Source organism: Bubalus bubalis, chromosome 5, assembly GCF_019923935.1.
Source record: "Bubalus bubalis isolate 160015118507 breed Murrah chromosome 5, NDDB_SH_1, whole genome shotgun sequence".
Taxonomy (NCBI): domain Eukaryota; kingdom Metazoa; phylum Chordata; class Mammalia; order Artiodactyla; family Bovidae; genus Bubalus; species Bubalus bubalis.
The window spans coordinates 106760800-106782281 of record NC_059161.1 but is presented as its reverse complement, the minus strand read 5'-3'; the positions used below and the strand labels follow the sequence as shown (position 1 = coordinate 106782281).

Here is a 21482-nt window from a genome sequence, read left to right as displayed (position 1 = left end):
TCTGTCTGCTTGTTGTTGTGGAATGGTGTGCAGAAATCCTTCCAGCCTGACTGGAGTTGGCCAGTTGTGCATTGCAAGAGAGTGTCTGCAGAGTGTGGGAACTAGAAGAGCAAAGCAGGCCTGTGGAGACGGCCTTCCTCCTAGCTGTGTTTCTGTCCCCAGAGACCTCCCCTCCTTGGCACCTTTGCTCCCGTAGCTCTGAGATGCAGCCTGAGCACATGGAGGGGTGGTACCTGACAGTTGGCTGGAGTGTCTGGTTCTTAGCCTCAGGGAGGCTGCTCACTTGTCTCAGAACGGCCCTGGCCCAGCTCCTGCTCAGAGGAGGCAGCGCAGGTGGGGAGGCAGGTGGTATCAGCGGTCTCCCCTGGCTCCCGGTGACCTTTCTCTTCTTAGCCCGGGGCTCTCAAGAGCTTCCTAGTGTTAGTGCCTCGGTGGTGTCTGACTCTTGGCCACCCCATAGACTGTAGCCCGCCAGGCTCCTCTGTCCCTGGGATTTCCCAGGCAAGAAACCTGGAGTGAGTTGTCTTTTCCTTTCTCTGGGGGATCTTCCCAAACCCAGGGATTGAACCCAGGTCTCCTGCATTGCAGGCAGACTCATTATCATCTGAGCCACCAGGGAAGCCCCTAGGAAGTGTCTTCAGCTCAACGTTCCTGATTGCCCCACAGGAAATGAAAAGGAAGCTAATATTTATTGGGGACCTACTGGGTGCTGGGAGCTTTACATTTAAACCTCACAACCTATGAAAAATAATACTATCCCCATTTTACAGAGGCTCCGTGAGAGGAGGTAATTTGCTCAAGTTCTTGCAGTGAGTGGCGGAGCCAGGAATCAAACCCAGGGCAATGTGAGGCCAAAGCAAAGAGCCTCCCTGAGGGAGAGACACCAGCATGACTGTCCTCTGGAGACAAGGGCCTTACACTGCTGCTCTGTCTGGACACTGCCTGGCCGCATGCCTTTCCAAACTGTGAGAAAAACACCAGTGAGGGAGGCCAGGGTCTCATGGGCAGGGGCTGCCTTTCTGGTCCCATGCAAAGGGTGGAGACCAGCCGGTGTGTGGCAATGACCAGGCAGCATGGCCAGGGGTGGCCAGAAACAGCCACGTGCTTTGCATCATAAGCTAAAGGATTATGCACAGAAAAATTAGGAAAACTGTAGTCCCTCCCTGACCAGCCCAGACTTGTATATACAACCAACTGCAGTACTAGGTAATAAAGTATATTAAAAAAAAAAAAAGGTTGGATGAGGCAGATATGCACAGGTTCTGAAAGAGCTTCACCTAAGGAAAGGGTCGAGCTGTGCCTGGGCGCAGGGCCAAGAAGAATGCTCAGAACCAATTAGAGTCCAAAGTAGATAAAACACACTGTCAGACCAGTGACCACAAACTCGACTCTCTCCTCAGCTCATTTCCTGAGATAGGAATATGGCCTATTGAGCAACTTCCTTGTGCCAAGTCATTTTTTTGGCCTTAAACCTATTAGGTGGGTACTACTGTTTTTCATATTTCACCAAGGCATGAGATTTAGAAAGTGACTTGTCCAGATGGAATCATGTCAGAGCTTCCTGTGGGAAGGGTCGTTCGAACCCACTGACTCCCAAACCTGAGGCTCCCACAGAGACCCTCTTCCTGAGGGACAGTAAGTCTGGCGCCACAGAGGAAGGCAGTACAGATGGAGGCCGTGCCATCTACCCCTCCTTGTCCCTCAGGACTCTCCAAGTGCTGGGAGCTTGTGGGGGGACGTTTGCGTTCTGAAAGGCCTCGACAGAAAGATAGACAGGGCCCTCCTCAGAGGGGGTTAATCTGGGCCATGTGTTCCCCCACGCATCAGTCCCGGGACTCACAAGATGGCAGGAGAACAAACAGGCTGACAGGAGCTGTCCTAGATGATCATGTTAGCTCTCGGCACATTCCTGACGCTCAGAGCCGAGGAGGGGCAGCCTCCACGGAGCCATGCCTAGTGACAACTTGGATTTTCTGCTTTGCTGGGTCAGTGAGAGGTGGCGGCTTCCACAGAGAGCCCTCTTCAGCACAGCCTAGCAATTTCCAGAGAGGAGCTCCCCATTGTGCTTGCTGTACCTGGCCTCCCTGCAGAAAACTTGCCTGGACACCACCCGGATTTCATGCCTTCGAGACCAGGCGACAGCTCATCTGACTGTGTGACTTTGGGCAAGTGTCATTACCTCCTGTGACTCAGTTCTGTTTCTGGAAAATAGGAATAATGATGTTTCCCTCTCCACAGGGCAGTTGGGAAGATTAAATCAAACAATGCCTTCAAAGGTTTTAGTAGGAGGGCTGGGAGGCTTTCCTAAGTGGCTCAGATGGTAAAGGAGGCACAGGTTCGATCCCTGGGCCCAGAAGATCCCCTGGAGGAGGGCATGGCAACCCACTCCAGTATTCTTGCCTGGAGAATCCCATGGACAGAGGAGCCTGGAGGTCGCAGAAGAGTCAGACACGACTGAGTGGCTGACCAACAGCAACAAAAAGGACTGCTGGGTACATACATATTAAGTATTCCAGAAACATGAGAGTGATTATTATTACAATTCTCACAAAGTCTGGATCCACGAGGTTTGGTGTCCTAGCACTGACTAGGAAGCACCCTTCAGCAATCGCAAGTAATTTCCAAATAGCTCAAACCTGAGACTTGCCCTTTGGCAAAGTGAGAGGGGAGATTGATGGTGATGTCCATGGCAGCACTGACCATGAATTCTCTGTCCTGTCAAATCTCCTCTCATCAGTCAGCAGAAGTTAGAGCAACTCTCTTCCAATCTCCCACCTCCACTGCCTCCAAAATTTCCTTGAGATATTTTTCTATTTCTCTTTATTATATAGACTAATATCCTGTAGACCCAAATCCTTCTTTCCATTGCCAGTCCAACCACAGAATCTTCCCCAACTGGGTATTGATTCTGCATTATAAAAGCCCAACGAACAAGATGAGCAAAACCAAACTCCCCTCCCCCCAGACTGGGAAAAGAAGTTGACAAGGAGAAGGAATCCCCCAGGGAGCAGAGAAGGCTATGAACGGTGCCTGTACCGTATCCACACAACTGAATTTCAGGTTCCCTCCCGGATACTTGCAGAAGGCAGAGAGGAAAAGCAGGTCAAACTAGGCACAGTTCTACTTTGCATTCTGATTTGGTTTTTTTTCTGGAGATGGAATCTCTAGGAAGAAGCCTCCCCAGTTCTTGACATTGTGGTGGTGAGTTTCAGCTCCATCAATGCTCCTGGGGTGCCCACCCCACCATCCCCTTCACTCTTGAGTCTTTGACTCCACATGGATAAACACCCACCTGGTTAAGATCCTGCCAGGTCCTCAAATGCCTCAGAGGTCATTTATCGGGTGGGGGTAGCAAGGATCTGGGATTGTTGCCTAATCCATTGCAAACTGTCTCCAGTCCACCACCACCACCCCCACTGCCAGGGAGAGCAAAGTCTAAAGCCAACTAGCACACTGTGAAATTGTCAACTTTCACCCATTACCCTAAAGAAGGTTTACCACCAGAAGCCCCACAGTCTGTCCTGAGAAATCAATGGGAGGGAGAGGGTGGATTCCAGTGAAGAGCCTTCCCAGCATGCCCTGTTCCAGGACTTTTCTCAGAAAACTCCCAATGGATCTGAAGTCTTCCAGGGAAAACTCAGCTGGGCTTCCTCCCTAGGCTGTTCCTAAGTTCCAGGAATGACAGCAGGGTGTGATGGGCCCGCAGCAACAGTCAGCCCCACTGGGGTCTGCAAGGGAGCCCTCCATGGGTCTTGGCTCTGGATCATCACCCAAGGCAGGAAACAGGGGCCTCTGGTTGCCATGGAGATCTTGGCACAGCCTGTGCCCATCTGTGGCTGACAGTCAGCCTCCCTTAAGAAAATGAGGAGGAGAAATTTGGTTGCTTGAGAACTAGCTCAGCTGAGGGGAAGGGTCTGTGACATTATGAGCCTGCAGCTGAGGGAGCTGCAGAGGCGGCTAAGGCTGGGAGCTCTGGGAGAACCGTGCTCCACTGAGATGGCCTCCTGCCAATCCTCTGACTTTAATGGCTGGGGTGTGGCCTCCTGCAGAGTGAGGTCTCTCTGTCAAGCTACCAATCCCAAGCCAGGGCTGTTGGAAGAGGCTCTGGTACAGTGGAAAAACCCCAGAAGTTGAGCTGGGAGTGGAGCCACACCCACAGTGCTGGGAAAGAGCCCAGGCTGGTGGAGAAGGCTGTGGTGTCTGGTGCAGAGGAGAGAGCGCTAGACTGGTTGGGAGGTTCCTGTTTCTTAGTCAACACCCTGAAACACTAAAGTAGGGTCAAGAGCATGTCACTGCCCTCCCCTTCTCCCAGCCCTACTTCCCCAACACGTAATGATGGCTTCCCTGTAGGCCGATCCTATTTGAGAGTGTAAGCAAAGAGTGTGTGCATGTGAGGGGCTTGCCTCCCTCTGATTCAGGGGGTAAGGGAGGGCCAAGGCTGCGAGGGCCTCTCCTAAGCTTTCATCCCTTCTGTGGCTAAAACTGGTAGATGAGCTCAGTTAACATGTCCTTTAAGATGCCTGACGCTGCAAGTGTGTTTGTGCAAAGGGCATGGCTTAACCCTGCACACACGTGGACTGTGCAAGGCTAATGGAGCCCCAGGAAGAGGGAGGCTTTATTAGAAAGGGCCCTGAAGCAGCCCTGGGGGCAGGTGAGCCATCTGGACCTTCCGGCAGCCCTGGATGGGGTACCTTGCAGAGGATTTATCACAGCCACCCTTTGATATTCAGGGCGCAAAGGGTCAACTGCTCTCCAGTCAGTGAACCACCCCGAGAAAGACTGAGGCACAGAGTCGTGGAGGAGAAGGAAGGCTAGGGCAGGAGTTTGAAATCCACCTGCCTGCCTTCCATCTATGAGGCCTGAAGTGGTTACACTTTTGAGGTTGGGCAGTGTCACCAGGGAGACAGAGGTAAAAATTCTTGTTCTGCTTTCCTCTCTTGGTTGAAGTGAAAACCTTGAGAGAATGGATACAAAAGCCTGCCCCCTTCCCACAAGCTACACATAAAAGAAGGACCCAATGAGCTTTATCCAGCTGCAGAGAGGCCTTCTCCACATCTGGACCCATTGTGACCTCTGGTCCCTCCTGGGTTTCAAAGGAGCTCTCGTCTGTTCTTCTTAACACAAGCATGTGTGTTAGTCACTCAATTATGTCCGACTCTTGGCAACCCCACGGACTGTAGCCCGCCAGGCTCCTCTGTCCATGGGATTCTCCAGGCAAGAACACTGGGGTGGGTAAGCCATTTCCTTCTTCAGGGGAATCTTCCTGACCCAGGGATCGAACCTGGGTCTCCTGCATTGTAGGTGGATTCTTTACCATCTGAGCCATCAGGGAAGCCTCCAACACAACCCCAGGCTCCCTTCTTGTACCCTTGAAAAATGACGTGGGTCTACCTTTTCAGCTCAGGGTCCTCTGAGCAGGCTCAAATGACAGGGCAGAGGGGCTCCTTCTCCAGAAGACCCTGCTTTGTGAGGTGGAGCTAGATGAGTGCCTAAGCAAAATCCTAGGACCGAAATTTCAGTGAAGGTGCTCTGCAGTCAGCAGCTGCACAGACAAGAAGACCTCCATTCATTTCCCACACCCTGCCCCAGGAAATTACCAATAAACTTCCCTGGCCGTATTCCTATTTACAATTGGCTTGATCCTCTTGGAATTTTAGAGGAAATTGTTCTTCTTCTTTGAGGTAGGCTTTGGAATGTAATTCTCCATTTGGTAAGGTTTAAAGGTTTGAAACATCTACCCAGGAATCAAAGCGAGATGGGCTCCTGTTATCAGTGATTCACTTTCACAGCCCTGTGAGACTGTTTTTATTAACAAATCCAGTACCCACCAGTGCCTTAGGAATGCTGGACCCCATTTTGGAACTATTATGGGGACAAGAGAGTGCCAGGCATGGATTTCCTGTTACCACAAGTGGAGCCAGGAGCCTTGAATGTCTGCCTCCAGTCCCAGAGCAGCCCCGATCAGTTTCCAAAGTAGGAGGGGGCCTTGTCATTGAGTCCTGAGCAAAACTGTAAAAATGAAGGTGTGTGTGGAGGCTCAACTCCCTAGCTCTGAGCCTCCCTGGATGTTTGAACTGAAAGAGACAGACCCTCTTCTGTTTACAGTCAGGGATGCTGAGACTACTGAGGGAATCTGATTGCCACAATATCTTCATGAAAAGCTGGAGTGAGAACCCCAGGTCAGTGTCGCCTTTCTATCAGGCCACTCACTCATCTTTGCTAAGCCATGACTGTCACTGTCCTTGCCACCCAACCTGTCAGAGGGAAAGGCTATCAAAGGTTCCCACAGTTCTCCCCTGCTGTGATTAGATAAGGGGCACATTTCGTTACAATGAGAACTGTCTGGCTTGGAGAGGTCCTGGGACTCCCTCTGCAGCAATGATTTCTGAAGGTCTCAGTTTGGAAGCCACTTACATTCTGGTGAGTCTTTGCCTTGGAATCCATCAATGGGATGGAAGACTTGAGGCCTAACTCCCTGCCTCTTCCTACTGTCCATGGGGTTCACCAGGCAAGAGGATGCAAAGGTTAAATAGTACCATCAACTCAACTGACATGAATTTGAGCAAACTCTAGGAGATAGTGGAGAGAGGAACCTGGTGTGCTACGGTCCGTGGGGTTGAACAACAACAACGATAAATCCCTGCCAGGGGAGTGTGAAGATAAAAGGACACAGGTCTAATCTCTTTCCTGGGGTAGAAAGTGGCTAGAAGAGTAATGCTTTAGTCTGTTCAGGCTGCTATAACAAAAGACCATAGACTGAATGGCTTATAAACAACAAACATTTCTCACAGTTCTGGAGGCTTGGAAGTTTAAGAGCAAGGTAATGGCAAGTTTCTAGTGAGGGTCTGCTTTCAAGTTTATAGATGGCAATCTTTTCGCTGTGTCTTCACATGGCAGAAGGGACAAGGAATCTCTCTAGGGTCTCCTTTATAAGGGCACTAACTCTATTCATGAAGTCTCTACCTTCATGACCTAATCACCTCCTAACAGCCCCACTTCTAAATACTAGTATCTTGGGAATTAGCTTTCAACATATGGCTTTTGGGGAGACACAGGCGTTCTGCACACAGCAAAGGGAATCAGGAGTTTCTGAGGGCCTTCTATTAGGGGGTCAAGTGAGGAATGAACTCTGGAGGGAATTACAGTCTGATTCAAAAAGAGAAACAGAGGCAGCATCCAGTGCCTGAGGGTGAGCCCAGCTGGAAGGAGGGGAGAAGGAGTTGGGGGTAGGGAGCCATCAGGGTTCCAGAAGAGATGGCACCCAGGAGAACTTGAGGAGTCAGGGCAGAGTCTTCAGCTGCCACTCCCATCATGAGAGAAGTAGACGGGGTTGGGAGGATGACATAAAGTTGTCTCCCACTTCATGAGGAGGGAGGCACCTGCTCTCTTCCCAGAGAGAGGAGCTTCCACTGTGGCACATACACAGCAGGCCCTGGCCTGTCAGAGATGGAGACCAATAAGACAATCTGCATCTTGGACCCTGCAACTCTGGAAAGTCATCAGCTTTGTAGCCATGGAAAAGGTGGGAAAAAAAAAAAAGTCAGGCTGTCAGTGAGTCTTCAGAGGGGCTGTGGAGGCATGCATAGTGTGTTATAGAAGTGAATGTTTCGTCCAGAGTTGGTTGGAGCTGTGTATGTCCTATACTTTCTGTTTGTATGCAACACTGTCCTTACTCAGCCCTCAACCATCACCTCTCAACCGTCTTGCTTTCACCCCATCTCCTCCATTCCCCCAAAACTTCGGTAACTTCCAGTGACCACCAAAAACCAAAAAAGCAAACTGCCATATCTCTTAGCCTGACATTAAAAGCTAAAGATTCACCAGATATACCTTGAATTTCCTGACTCCGGACATTTGTTTTCCGCTTTTTCAACACATGATCTTCATTGGTTCAAGTCTCTCTCTCTTTCTCTCTCTTTTTTTAAGGCTGAGTTCAGATCCTACCTCTTCCAGAAAGCCCTCACAGGTATCCCTGGCCAAAGGACCTGTCTCTCATCTGAATGCTAGAGCATTCCTTTCTCCCTCTTTTGTGTCAATGCTACATTTTATCTTGCACTTTAATTACTGAGTGGGATGCTGTTGGTTTTCTCCATTAAATTTGTGGAGAAACCTTATAAATTTGTCTTATTCACTTTTGTATCCCCAGCACCTATAATGATACTCTTTACATAGCAGGCATGTAATTTGAAATATATTTATTTATTAAACTAAATGCTGGTGATATGGAGATAGATGAATGAGAAAGTTTCTGCCCATTAGGAGCTTACAATCTAATCCAAGAAAGAGATGCACAGCAGTAAGAACTAATTTAATATAAAGCCAAAGGAACAGCACTTGACCTGTGGAGGTATGGGGTTTGGGTGGGCAGGGATGGTGGCAAGGGGGATCATGTAGATTGAAGGAACTGCCTAGGTGGAAGTGAGTGGCATATTTGGGGAATGTGGTAAGTACCCTTGGGAATGGCATGCAGGAAAATAGGAGATAAGGCCAGAGAGGGGATGTGGGCTTTGGATCATAGAAAGTCTACTGAGCCTTTTCAAAGAATTTGGATTTTATTCTGGAGGCCATTGACTGAGGGGCCACTGAATGCTCTTGAGGAGGAAGATAATATATACTTACTGGATGAAGGAATGACATGTGTTTTGGGTAGACACCATTCTCTGGCCAAGGTCACTTTAGGAAAATCTTAGGTTGGATGCGGAACAGCACCCATTCTCTGCTCAACAGCCAGCCTGTCCCCGATCACATCACCTCTTTGTGAGATTTTCCCTTTTAAAGAAACTGCCCCCGCCCCCCCCAAAAAAACCACTTCGTCAGGATGAAAAGTCTGTTCTGCCTTCTGAAACAGTTTCCTGCCCCACCCTCAGCTTTGACTTTAGTACAGAAATTCTTGTGTTTGGATTGCATTAGTCAGGATTCTGTGTTAGTCAGGGTTCTCCAGAGAAAGCGAATATTTATATATAAAATGAGATGTATTATAAAGAATTGGCTCACGCGATTATGGAGGCTGAGAAGTCCCACGATCTGCTGTCTGCAAGCTGGAGATCCAGGAAAGCAGGTGGTGTGCATCCCAGTCCCAGCCAAAGGCCTGAGAAGTCGGAGTGTCAGCGGTGTAAGTCCCGTGAGGATCAGAGACCCATGTCTCGGCTCAAGCAGATGGGCAGAGACACCCACTGACGCCCACTGCCTCTCACTGGAAACTGAACTTTCTGAACCTGGGACTGGCTTGGGCCCCCCTATATAATTTCTTGGCCTTTGTGGAATTGGTGGGGGGTGAGGGGTAGGAACTCCAATAACTTTGGCCACTTCACGCGACGAGTTGACTGATTGGAAAAGACCCTTATGTTGGGAGGGATTGGGGGCAGGAGGAGAAGGGGACGACAGAGGATGAGATGGCTGGATGGCATCACCGACTCGATGGACACGAGTTTGGGTAAACTTCGGGAGTTGGTGATGGACAGGGAGGCCTGGCGTGCTGCAATTCATGTGGTTGCAAAGAGTCGGACACGACTGAGCGACCGAACTGAACTGAACTGAGAGTCGGAGGGGGACAACATCCTATAGAGGAAAAACTCCTAGTTTGGAGTCCTCAGCCTGGATTAAAGTACCAGCTGAAATCAATGATTAGCTGTAGAACTTTGGCAAAACCAGTAATCTCTTTGTGCCTCAGTTTTCTCATCTGAAAAATCAGGATAATTATGCCTATTCCAAACAATTAAAGTGAAGATGAGGATGGGGACTGTCTAGCTTGCTGCCTGACACACAGGAGGTGCTGAGTAAACAGTACTTGTTTGATTCATATTTGTAGAATAAAATAGAAGCTCCAGTTCTACATAAACAGAGGGAAGCTGTGCTTGGAATGAGCTGTTGTTAGATGCCTTAATTTAGAAGACTGCAAACTCTCTGCCTAGATTATCTTCAGAGGTGGTCCCAAAGCCCAGCTGCTGAAGGTCCCTACCTGTCTCCCCAGCCTAACCTGCTCTCCGGGCTCTGCCCGCCTCCTCCTGACAGCTGTGGTTGCACTGATAGGAAGGCAGGGGCCCAGCCCTGGCTGAACGAGCCCCTTGTTGCAAAGGCTGATGAACCACAGACACTGCTGCAATTCGCCCTGCCCTGAGGAACCCTGGAGAACCTGTGGCTGGCCCTCAGTCCCTCCAGCTGTGTGTTTGGGAAGACAGACTAGATTCCTGAGCCTCCTGGAGTGGTGAGAAAACTGCTTTTTGTTGTTGTTGCTAAGTCATCTCTGACTCTTACAACCCCATGAATTGTAGCTGGCCAGGCTCCTCTGTCCATGGAATTTCCCAGGCAAGACTACTGGAGTGGGTTGCCATTCCCTTCTCCAGGGAATCTTCCTGACCCAGGGATCAAACACGTCTCCTGCACTGGCAGGTGGATTCTTTACCACTAAGCCACCTAGGAAGCCCGGGAAAACTGTTAGGATGTGCTAGAAACCTGCCCTGTTTTCTGGAGCTGAGGTTCGAGTTTTCCCTTCAAAACCAAGGAACTCACCAGTAGGGATATTTTTCACAGCTGGCGGCTATTAATCGGTGCCCAGGTGCATGGAGGAAGTGGATTCACCTATACCCTTAAAACATTCATGGGCAGGTAGGACAGCTGAGTCACACACACACTTCTACTGCAAAGCGGTTGGCAGGAGGTACAGACTGGTGTGGTGCAAGCAGACAGGAGGGGGATACCAACTCTGTGGGTGTTGTGGGGTTGGGGGGAGGGTGAGAAGATGGGTACAGTTGAAAGACACAGCAGAGGAAGGCCGGCCAGGAACCAGGGTGAGCCAAGGCTGGAGGTAAAAATATCATGTTAAAAACATAAAACCTAGGCTGCTCTGGGGCGTGGCTGGGACACAGATGCTTGACCGGTAGGGCAGCAGGGAGTGCAATCAAGAGGCTGAGGTTTTACTTTGAGTTGTGAGACTTGCAAGTTTTAGCCGTAGGGGGACAGGCAGGGTCAAGTTTTGGAAATCACACGACTTGGGTTAAGTAGACTGACGCTGTGCTAAGAATTTGCTTTTTTTCAACAAATATTCTGTCGAGTGTCGGTTACGTGCTAGAAGTTGGGCAGTGGGGAACAGCGGCAAAAATTCAGGTTGAGCCTTCCTTGAAAGTAACTTCCACATTTTATGGAAGAGGAAATGGACGGTCGGCTTGATCTCGGCTTACGGCTCTGTGTTTTGTGCCAGAGATAGCACGCCTCTGCGCAGTCCTTCTGAAGTCTCGGCGCACGTGGGTCGGCCCGCCTGCGGGTCCTCCGCCTGCGCGCGCCGCCGGGGCATCTTTACCGCCCCGCCCGGCTGGGAGCCCGCCCCCACCCCAGCGCACACGTGGGTTCTCGCACGTCCGCCCGGTTCCCCCTTGACGTCAGCCTCGCGGTTCCATTTAAGGCCCCTCCCGCGCCCCACTCCGAGTACCGGAGCCGCTGCAGCCAAGTCCGGATCCCACGCCGTGCGCCTCCGACGCCCGCCCGCTCGACGGTCACTCCCGGTACGGTCCGGCCTGGCGCTCTCTGCGCCCGAGGGCAAGGGCGATCGCTCTAGGCTTCAGTGGCCCAGGCGCTGCCCATGGGGGGGGAGGGGGTCCCCGCTCTTGGGAGGTGTAGGCGCTCCCCGCTCTTGGGAGGTGTAGGCGCTGCTTCCAAAGGGCATAGTCCTGAGACCTGGGCGGTGGCCCCACACTACCAAACGGTCCCGGGGGCCGGATCCTGAACGGCTGCTGCTGCTCTAAGTGGGCACAATGGCCTCTGGCCGGGCTGGGGAACCAAGGAGGTGGTCGCACCTAACCTGGGGTCGAAGGTCCGGGTAGATGCAGACGGAATAGGAGACGACTGGTTGGGGAGGGGGGAGTGGGGGGGGGGTGGAGTACACCTCCGGGCTTGAAATGAGCAAGCCGCACGGAGCTCGAAGTCAGGTTGCCGGAGTCCACGGAACCGAAAAAGCTTCAGAAGTCTGGGGCGGATTCCCGGAAGCTGGAAAGCCGCTGGGTGCGCTCGGATCGCATTGTAATCCTGGCATTCTTGGGAGGTGGGCTTCTTGGGAGGTGGGCTCCTTGGGGCAGCCGCTGCCTGCAGATGAGAAGGAGCTCTTGGCGCAAGTTACTTTTGTTAAGCAGCTGCCGCTGTATCGGTCGCTGAACTAGACGTGGTGCATATAAATACGAAGGAGAAAGGGTACCAGCTCTCCCTCCTCTCAGTAGAATCAAAGAAGGATCATCTGGTACCTTCATCTCCTTTTAACAAACGGGGAACCTAAGGCCGATTAGGGCATCTCTAAGGTCACAGTGAGGGCCTGGCAGAGCTGGGGGGAGATAGACCCTCTTTCTCCAGGGCTCCACTTCCCATCCGTATCCCCACACTGAAGGGAGCGTTGGAGCCCAGAGCTTCGGTTTTGGTGAAACCAGATGTCTGCAGAAAGCACTCCCTTCCCCCGCCGGGCTGCAGAAACCTTTCAGGGCTGTCTAGAAATAGCAGTGATTTGTCAGGAGAGACTCGATTCCAGCTTGGTGACTCTGGGCTGCCTGCCTGTAAGTCCTCTCAGATATTTTTGCCCTTTGGAGCACTGTCAAGATTAGACGTAGTGCTTTCGGGATGCAATCTATGAAAATCTCTCCAGTGAACGCAGAACCACCCCTACCCGCCCCCCCCTCCCCCGCCCCGGCTCTGGAAATCGAGGCTTCCACCAAGAGGAACTATTGATGAACTTTAGGGGTCTCTGCAGCTACTGCTACATTCCCTGTAGTAACAAAGTTTCCTTATACCAGTCCTCACGCTTTTGCAACAAAGATCACAGCAGAAGCCACGCAAGGTGCCTCCATGTGAGTTGGCTAACAGCCCCTGGTGCCTGGTATCAAGATTTAAACTCTGGTTCTGGCAGCGCGCCAGGCCGGGGAGGCAGCCAGCCGGGCTTCACGAACAAGTGTGCTTCAGAGCACGAGTTCAGTCTGGAAAAGTCTTTTGATTCCGAGCTCATTCAGACCCACAGAGCAGTAGACTCCCTCCTTATCAGGTGCGCTTACGGGCGGGGCTCCGTAAGCCAGCGCCGGGCTGTCGGGGCTAGGGCTCACCTCTCAGTAGCCAGCGGCACGGAGGCACACGACTCTGGCCTCCATCCAGCGCTGAGGTGCGCTTGCGCACAAGATGAGCGGCGCGGTGCCTGGGTGGGGGAGGGGCGGCCGCTAATCTTCCGGGTCTGGGCGGGGCGTAAACTCCGCGGTCCCCTACACACTGGCCACTGGATGCTCACTGCTTCTTCGGGGCGGGGGTTGGGGACAGGGAGGCGAAAACTAGAGCTGCGCATGAGCAGAGCTCCCACGGGTTCCGGCTAGTGCTGTGAAGGCGGTTAGAGCCGCTTTACGCGCGTATCTGTGGTCCTTGCGGTGCTTGGCAAGAGTCCTGGGGATTGGAGTAGAGCTGTACCTGTGGTCCTTAAGGGCTTGGCAGGAGCCCTGGTGACTGCCGAAGTGTTGGGCCGGCGGCTTATAGTGATCTTGTTTGAAGAAAGGCTAGCTCCGCTTGGAGTTAATAAGTCAAGATGAGTGAGCCTTCAGGAGGCTATACTTATACCCAAACTTCAGTATTATTTTTCCACGCTAAGGTGAGGAACTTTACACCAAGACCCTAGTCAGACCAGAGCCCGGCATTAGGCCTTTCAGTTCTTCTTTGTCTCTTGGTAGGTTTGTTTCCTCCTCCCCCGCTTTTAGTCATTTCTTGTGATTTTTAGGGGCAGGTATCCCAAAAAGAAGCAAAAGAAGCTTTTTCAGAAGAGTTTTCGGAAGGATGCAAGTGACGGGGCATGTTTTTCCCTTATAGGTTCCTTTAGGGTCTAAGTCCAAGATGGCAACTCTCAAGGATCAGCTGATTCAGAATCTTATTAAGGAAGAACATGTCCCCCAGAATAAGATTACAGTTGTTGGGGTTGGTGCTGTTGGCATGGCCTGTGCCATCAGTATCTTAATGAAGGTAAGTGAGAGCCTTTCACTTTGCAAGTCCCTTAAAGATACCTTGACTCCACCCGTCTACCATTTACTCTCCAAGATTGCATTATCACATTGTATATACAAATATATAAGCTCATGCACTCATTGAAAGAACTTCATGTGAAACAAACTTTTTAAAACCTGATGCTAAACCAAAAGGGTTATCTAAACTACAAAAATTAAAGGTTGCTAGGTTGGAAACCCAGTTCCTTAAATTCGCTGTGCTTTATTTAACCTCGTTAGTTGCCTACAAATGAAAAAGTAGAGTCTATGCCTTTAAGCAAGCTAAAATTATTTAAAAGTAATTTTTGAATTGAAATTGATGCATATAAACTGAATGTGGGAAGTCTTTTGCCCATAGTAATCCCATCTGCCCGCTCCTTGGATAGCAGTTTTGGTATCAATAGTGGAACTAACATTTAATTAGAAAAAATTTGTGAATGAATAAAAAACACTTTTTATAGCATTCAAGCCTGGTTTGTATTAAAAAGAAATTGAGAGAGCTTACAATATTAAAATATTTTAAAGTTCAGATTTGGAGTTACTAATAAGAAAGTGAAGTGATGAATTCTGGATTCCGAACAAAAAGGACTGAAATGAGAAGGGACTGAAGGCAGAAATGAGCTCTGCAAAGGTCTTGTAACCACACAGGTTGCTCTCTGTGTTCTTAAAAGAGACCACATGTTATTCAAAGTCTTCATTTGGATCAGACATTGATGCCATTTATTTCTCCCAAACCAGTGAACCACCTGTGGTCGTTTTCTGTGATGCCCCCTAACTCAGGTGTGGCCAAGAGTAACTGGCAGACCACTTATTACACTGTAAATGATTAGGGGTAGATCTGCACCTCACCTCTTATAATCTCTTTGGTTGTGATAGTCCACATTCCATTTGTATTAAAGCTATTATTGGCGCTCCTTGTCTGAGATGCACCTATGAACTTCTATAGGTTCACTTGAAAGGATATTTTTCACCAACATTTTGTAATGCACAAATCTATCTATAAGTAAAACTTTTATGTTGGTTAACATATGGAAAACATGTAACCAGGGAATGATCTAGAATACCACTTTTTAGGCCTTAATACTAGTTGGTATCATCTATTTAATGACTAACAACCTAAAATCAATGTGTAAAACTGAATTCGAGAGACTAAATAGAGCAGTTTCACATAACTGGGTGGTACTCACTGCAAATTCAGTGTTCTGCTTCTGTGCAGTGGTGGAGCTCTTGCCAAGGGTGCTCCAATGAGAGAGGGGTCAGTTCTTTTTCCTATGTATATGTCATCTATGAGTGAGCTTTTAATGGGAGCCAACCTCTACTTTGAGGTACGTACTGATGATAAAGTAGCAGAATTCTCCTATACCAGAAATGCGGAAATTTTGCATGCTTGTCTAAAAATTTGGAAGTGGCTATTTTCCATTGAACTAAAATTTTATGTCTTTCAGGACTTGGCAGATGAAATTGCTCTTGTTGATGTCATGGAAGATAAACTGAAGGGAGAGATGATGGATCTCCAACATGGCAGCCTTTTCCTTAGAACACCAAAAATTGTCTCTGGCAAAGGTTGATTTTGGCAAATTTATATTACATTCTGTGTTAGGCTTAATTCTTTATCAGGCTTGAAAATCCTATCAGTTCTTCAAAGATTTCTTCTTTATACAGGATAAGAGAGCCTTTTGAACAATTTTGCATTGATATCTATAGATATCAATGTTTGAATTTCCAAAAGTGTTTTTAAATGAAAATCCAGTTTGTCCATGATGTAGAAACATCTGAATTATAATATAATTAGCAAAGCTTCTTAGGTTCATAGTTTACCACATTGCTTCAAATAGTTAAATACACTTACTTCCATTATTTCCTTTCATACACTAACACAAGGTAGAGACTAGGGTAAATGAGCCTGTTCAGCAGATATTCTTGGCTTGACCTTGTCACACTTTATAAGCACCAGCCAGGAAACAGACACGGGCCGAAATAGTCTGTTTTAACACTTGAAAACCATTGACCATTTATCTTATAGATTACTCGTTTCATTGTCTTCAACCCAGGATTAACCATACTGTGCCACAGGATATATAGAAGCAAGACATGCTTGATAAGTGTGAAGTTGCCTCTGCTTTAAAAAAAAAAAAAAAAAAACCCATCCCTGAGCTGGTATGACCACAATTAAGTAGAAATAGGATTGTGGAAAAGTGTGAACATTAAGCTCAGGTGGCAAAAAATTGGGGTGTGTCTCATTTGATATGAGTGTGAAATAAATGTGATTCCTTTCAGCTCCCCCCATTCATAGTTATATAAAGCCACAACATAATTACATAATACGAGGAAGGTGTCGATGTAGTGGCCACTTCCTCCGTGTAAGTGGCCACAGTGATAAAACTCCAAAAGTAAAGGAGGAGTCTGGGCATATATATGCCACATACACAAAACCCTGATAAAACTGTCCATTTAAAAAGTTAATGGAACAAATTTTTGCTGGAGTTTTCTTAAAAGCCTTAATCTAGTTATTGTTTCTCTTTTGTCTAGACTATAATGTGACAGCAAACTCCAGGCTGGTTATTATCACAGCTGGGGCACGTCAGCAAGAGGGAGAGAGCCGTCTGAATTTGGTCCAGCGTAATGTGAACATCTTTAAATTCATCATTCCTAATATTGTAAAATACAGCCCAAATTGCAAGTTGCTTGTTGTTTCCAATCCAGGTGAGACTTTTAATGGCATAAAAATAGATGAGCTAGAGTAAAACTGATAGTATGTATCATAATCTATATATATTTCTCATATTTTTCATTTTCCTCCTGAGAGTGAATTTGTGTTTTTGTAAGTTACATTTAAAACATCAAGGGGAAACAAAGTCTTTAACGTAGTTGGCACTTTAAAATTTGTAACTTGCCTAGGAAGATCTTGGATAAGGAATAATTATGAATAATGTGTTATTGATGCACAACTTATTTTCATTAAACTACACTTCTTGAATTCTTAATGTATTTGTTATACACAATACAGAGGCTTAAAAATATTAACAGAAATATTGATTGGTCATGATAAATACCAAGATCTATACAGAGCCATGAATCTTGAGTAGTCAGTCATTAGCTCATGATTCACATATTGAAAATGTTAGTCTCTCAATTGTGTCCAACTCTTTGCGACCCCATGGACTGGGGACTGCCAGGTTCCTCTGTCCATGGAGTTCTGCAGGCAAAAATACTGGAGTGGGTAGCCATTCCATTTTCCAGGGGATCTTCCCGACTCAGGGATCAAACCCGGGTCTCCTGCATTGCGGGCAGATTCTTTACCTTCTGAGCCACCAGGAAAGCCCAATTCACATAATACCTCTGCCTAAATATTTTCTCCACAGTCGATATTTTGACCTATGTGGCTTGGAAGATAAGCGGCTTTCCCAAAAACCGTGTTATTGGAAGTGGTTGCAATCTGGATTCAGCTCGCTTCCGTTATCTCATGGGGGAGAGGCTGGGAGTTCACCCATTAAGCTGCCATGGGTGGATCCTTGGGGAGCATGGCGACTCTAGTGGTAAGTATGACTTCTTTTATTGTTTGTAAAAAGACTGTAAAAACATTGACAGGAATATCATTACTGAATCAGAGTCTAAATCAGATATCCATTTATTAGGGTAGATGGTTTCCAGAAATCTTATCTCTTGGTATAATTATATGCTAGAATTGTTAAAGATTTTAGCCATTTTTGTGTGACATATTTTGGTATAAGGGATGAGGAATGAAATTTATTACAATGAAAATATTAAATAAGATGATAGTTCTTAATATCACAGCTGTTTATAGGCAAACTGCTTGTCCCTGAAAAGGTCAGCTGATCCAAATGCAATGTATGAGAAAAAATCTGTTATCATCACAGTTGAAAGATGTTATAATTTGTGCCGAGTTCTCGGTTCCTATGGCAAGAAAATTCCTCTTATGATCTCATAATATCCCGTCTCAATATTTCCCATTAGGAAAAAGCAGATTAGCATACAGTGAAAATTCTTAGCTTTACATAATTTAATCAGTGAAAATCTAAGAGTATTGGTAGTCTTGACCACCTACCAAAAGGGGATAATCTTCCTCAAATAAGAAAACACAGTTTTTGGAGAATGGGTCAGAATTACTGGTCAGCTAGGCAGTGCTTGGGAGTGAATATATTCTGTACTCTCTTGTTTAGTGCCTGTATGGAGTGGAGTGAATGTTGCTGGTGTCTCCCTGAAGAATTTACACCCTGAATTAGGCACTGATGCAGATAAGGAACAGTGGAAAGCGGTTCACAAACAAGTGGTTGACAGGTAATAGATCTCATAGTTTGTAACACAGAAGGTTAAAATTTATTATTTTTACTTAAGGAATTAAAAGTTTTGGAAATCCCCTGGTTGTCTAGTAGTTAGGACTTGAGCTTTCACTGCCAAGCTTGTGAGTTCATCCCTGGTTGAGGAACTGAGATCTGGCAAGCCCTGCATGTGGCCAGAAAGATAAAAGATGAAAAGTTTAATAACCTTTGCATTTGATAACTGTCAGAAAACTTGTTTTCTAAAGCTTGTTAAAACTCGTACTATAAAACAGGTAAAGGTATTAGATATTGCAGGCATGTATTAATGTGACAGTCTACTTTTATTTGCCATTATTCTCAATTTATAGTATGATAACTCTTCTGTATATGTAAACAAAGATATAAAACAAGTCTACCTGATTTTGAGATTCAGTCTTTACTTCAAAAGCATGTATCATTGATTTAGTTAGGAATAAGAATTTTTTAATTTAAGTTCTTATAATCATGAATAGAAATACAACTAGCTGCTTGTTTACTCAGATTATAAAGTTTTAAGCAAGATACAAATTCACCATGGTACAAAAAAAGAATTAACTGTTAGAAATTGTTCAAATAGGGAAACTTGCAACTTACTGGCATTATTTACTTTAAATAAGGTAGCCATGTGTAGACCTCAGGTCTATGGAATTGAAGAATGAATCATGATTGGTCTAAGCAAGGCCTTCTGATTTGTATTTGTTAAAACCTGTGAACCCATCATCCAGCCCAAGAAATGTTGACAGTTGCTGTCAACTAACTGTAGTGTTTGTTGAATTGGAATTATTAGTCTGCTGGTGCTTGGAAATGAGTGGTTCTGTGCTCTTCCCACTTACCTCTCTACCCCTAACCCCCCACCCCACATACACATTCCTGAGATAATCCCAAGTCAAGTATGCAATATGTAATCTTCTTGGATCTGCTTTTTTAAATTTACTGTTGCCTTTATAAGAATCATCTATTTTGTTGCCTGAGCCATAGTTGTTTGTTTTGACAAACAAACTATGTATAATTTATCCATCCTCCCGTTGAAGAGCACTGGGGTTGTTGCCAGGTTCTTGCTATTACCAACAGTACTATTGTGAACATCCCCATACATGATATCCTGGCATACATGTGCAAGGGTTACACTTAGGTATATAATGCAACTTTATATAGTATTACTTATCATATCAGTGATTTCTTATAAAGCATGTGTTCAGTGAAAGCTTTTTCTTTGTTCCTCCTACCCTACTTTTTCCTGTCCTTCGCTATCCTACAGTGCTTATGAGGTGATCAAACTGAAAGGCTACACATCCTGGGCCATTGGACTGTCAGTAGCCGATTTGGCAGAAAGTATAATGAAGAATCTTAGGCGGGTGCATCCGATTTCCACCATGATTAAGGTAGGTCTATGTAGTAAAATGTACTTGAATGCCGTTATTTCCTGTTTTGTTTTGTTTTTTAAACTCATTTCAGAAAGCAATTAGATTAAGGTAAGTCCTCAATCATTGATTTGAGTGAAATAAATTAGTACACCTGCAGCTTTCTTTTTTGAAAAGACATGGTTGAGCTTTAGGATTAATGTCTACTAGTACTGTGGTTATTAACACATAGCTACTTAATAATGACCTGTTGACTGAAAAACTTGATTCAATTTTGTTGATGAGTGGAAGACTATAAAAGACACAAATTTTTCTCCTTTGGGGAAAAATAGAAATCACGCTCAAAGTTACCAAAGTGTCAGACAATAAAAATTGGAAAGTATGAGGGATAATAGCAATAATGTAGATTTTCTTTTAGAATGGAAGTCTTGCTGCTATTTTAATGACTTTCTTTTTCACTGTTCATTACATCCTAAGTGAAAATCTAGGAAGAAATTTTACTTGCCAAGTTGTATTAAGCAAGCTTCATGATTGTAGAGAATAGAAAGTCTTGGCAGATCCCAGAATGCATAGAAAAAACATAAAATATTTTTCATTTCATCCTCAGGGTCTCTATGGAATAAAAGAGGATGTCTTCCTTAGTGTTCCTTGCATCTTGGGACAGAATGGAATCTCAGACGTTGTGAAAGTGACTCTGACTCATGAAGAAGAGGCCTGTTTGAAGAAGAGTGCAGATACACTTTGGGGGATCCAGAAAGAACTGCAGTTTTAAAGTCTTCTAATGTTGTATCACTTCACTGTCTAGACTACACAGGATTTTAGTTGGAGGTTGTAACTCAAATTGTCCTTTATATCTGATCTGTGATTAAAACAGTAATGTTAAGACAGCCTAGGAAAAAATCAATTTCCTAATGTTAGAAATAGGAATGGTTCATAAAACCCTGCTGGATGGCAAGGAATGGTTCATGAAACCTTGCAGCTGTACCCTGATGCTGGATGGCACCTTGTGTGGTCCTAAATTGGTTTGTCAAATAATTCAACTTCCTCAAGAGGTACCACTGCCCATGTTGCAGATGCTACATTTGCCCTTCAAACCAGATGTGTATTTACTGTGTAATATAACCTCTGGTTCCTTCAGCCAAGGTGCCTAGACCAACTTTTTTCCCTCCAGTTGATCACTTCCTGGGATCCAATGTATAAATCCAGCATTGCATGCCATGTGCATAACTGTTCTAAAGAATCTTATGTACTGCATGTATCAGAATACTGTACATTGCCTTGTAATGTAAAAAGGGAAAATTACATAAATAATGCAGCCAACTAAGTTACACCAACTAAAACAATAAATAAAGCTTGAACAGTGACTACTGTTAACTAAGATACAAAGTCATAAAGCTGTTATTTGTTCATTACATAAATGGGAGCCACTGGGTTATTGGGCTGCACTACAATGATTTTTTTAAGGGGTACTGTTTACTAATGACGAGACTTTATTAATTAACATATTAAGGGTGTGATTAGATTGGCTAGACTGTTTTGTTACCATTTCCATTGTAATCATTTTAATATACTAAGCCCTCAAATATAATTTGATTATAGTGTTAATCATAACTGGTACTCTACAATTCACATAGGTAACACCCTATCAGTTCAGTTCAGTCAGTCAGTTGTGTCTGAGTCTGCAACCCCATGAATTGCAGCACGCCAGGCCTCCCTGTCCATCACCCACTCCCAGAGTTCACTCAAACTCATGTTCATCAAGTCCGTGATGCCACCCAGTCATCTCATCCTCTGTCGTCCCCATCTCCTCCTGC

General features: G+C 46.2%; 1 protein-coding gene and 1 long non-coding RNA gene across 3 annotated transcripts; both read left to right on the top strand.

The window, feature by feature from the left end:
• Positions 1-10611: 10611 nt before the first annotated feature.
• Positions 10612-11356, top strand: LOC123333787. The gene is made up of 2 exons (XR_006551345.1): positions 10612-10704; positions 11198-11356. It is a non-coding gene; the product is annotated as an uncharacterized LOC123333787 (long non-coding RNA).
• Positions 11357-11379: 23 nt separating this feature from the next.
• Positions 11380-21046, top strand: LOC102412044 (L-lactate dehydrogenase A chain). 2 transcript variants are annotated; one of them, XM_025286309.3, is made up of 8 exons: positions 11380-11498; positions 13819-13968; positions 15434-15551; positions 16518-16691; positions 17351-17524; positions 18170-18287; positions 19566-19689; positions 20276-21046. In XM_025286309.3, exons 2-8 carry the CDS (start codon positions 13843-13845, stop codon positions 20438-20440), a joined length of 999 nt encoding a protein of 332 aa, XP_025142094.1. In that variant the 5' UTR covers positions 11380-11498; positions 13819-13842; the 3' UTR covers positions 20441-21046. The 2 variants fall into 2 exon arrangements, with proteins under 2 accessions (XP_025142094.1, XP_006056123.1); XM_006056061.3 differs by lacking the exon at positions 11380-11498 and adding an exon at positions 13526-13603.
• Positions 21047-21482: the final 436 nt, after the last annotated feature.

What these genes read in the sequence shown, in the direction of transcription:
- LOC102412044 (XM_006056061.3), top strand. Translation starts at nt 13,541, where the DNA reads ATGAGTGAGCCTTCAGGAGGCTATACTTATACCCAAACTTCAGTATTA. An exon ending in CCATCAGTATCTTAATGAAG is followed by an intron (nt 13,969 to 15,433) that starts GTAAGTGAGAGC and finishes TATGTCTTTCAG; the next exon opens with GACTTGGCAGATGAAATTGC. An exon ending in CACAAACAAGTGGTTGACAG is followed by an intron (nt 18,288 to 19,565) that starts GTAATAGATCTC and finishes GCTATCCTACAG; the next exon opens with TGCTTATGAGGTGATCAAAC.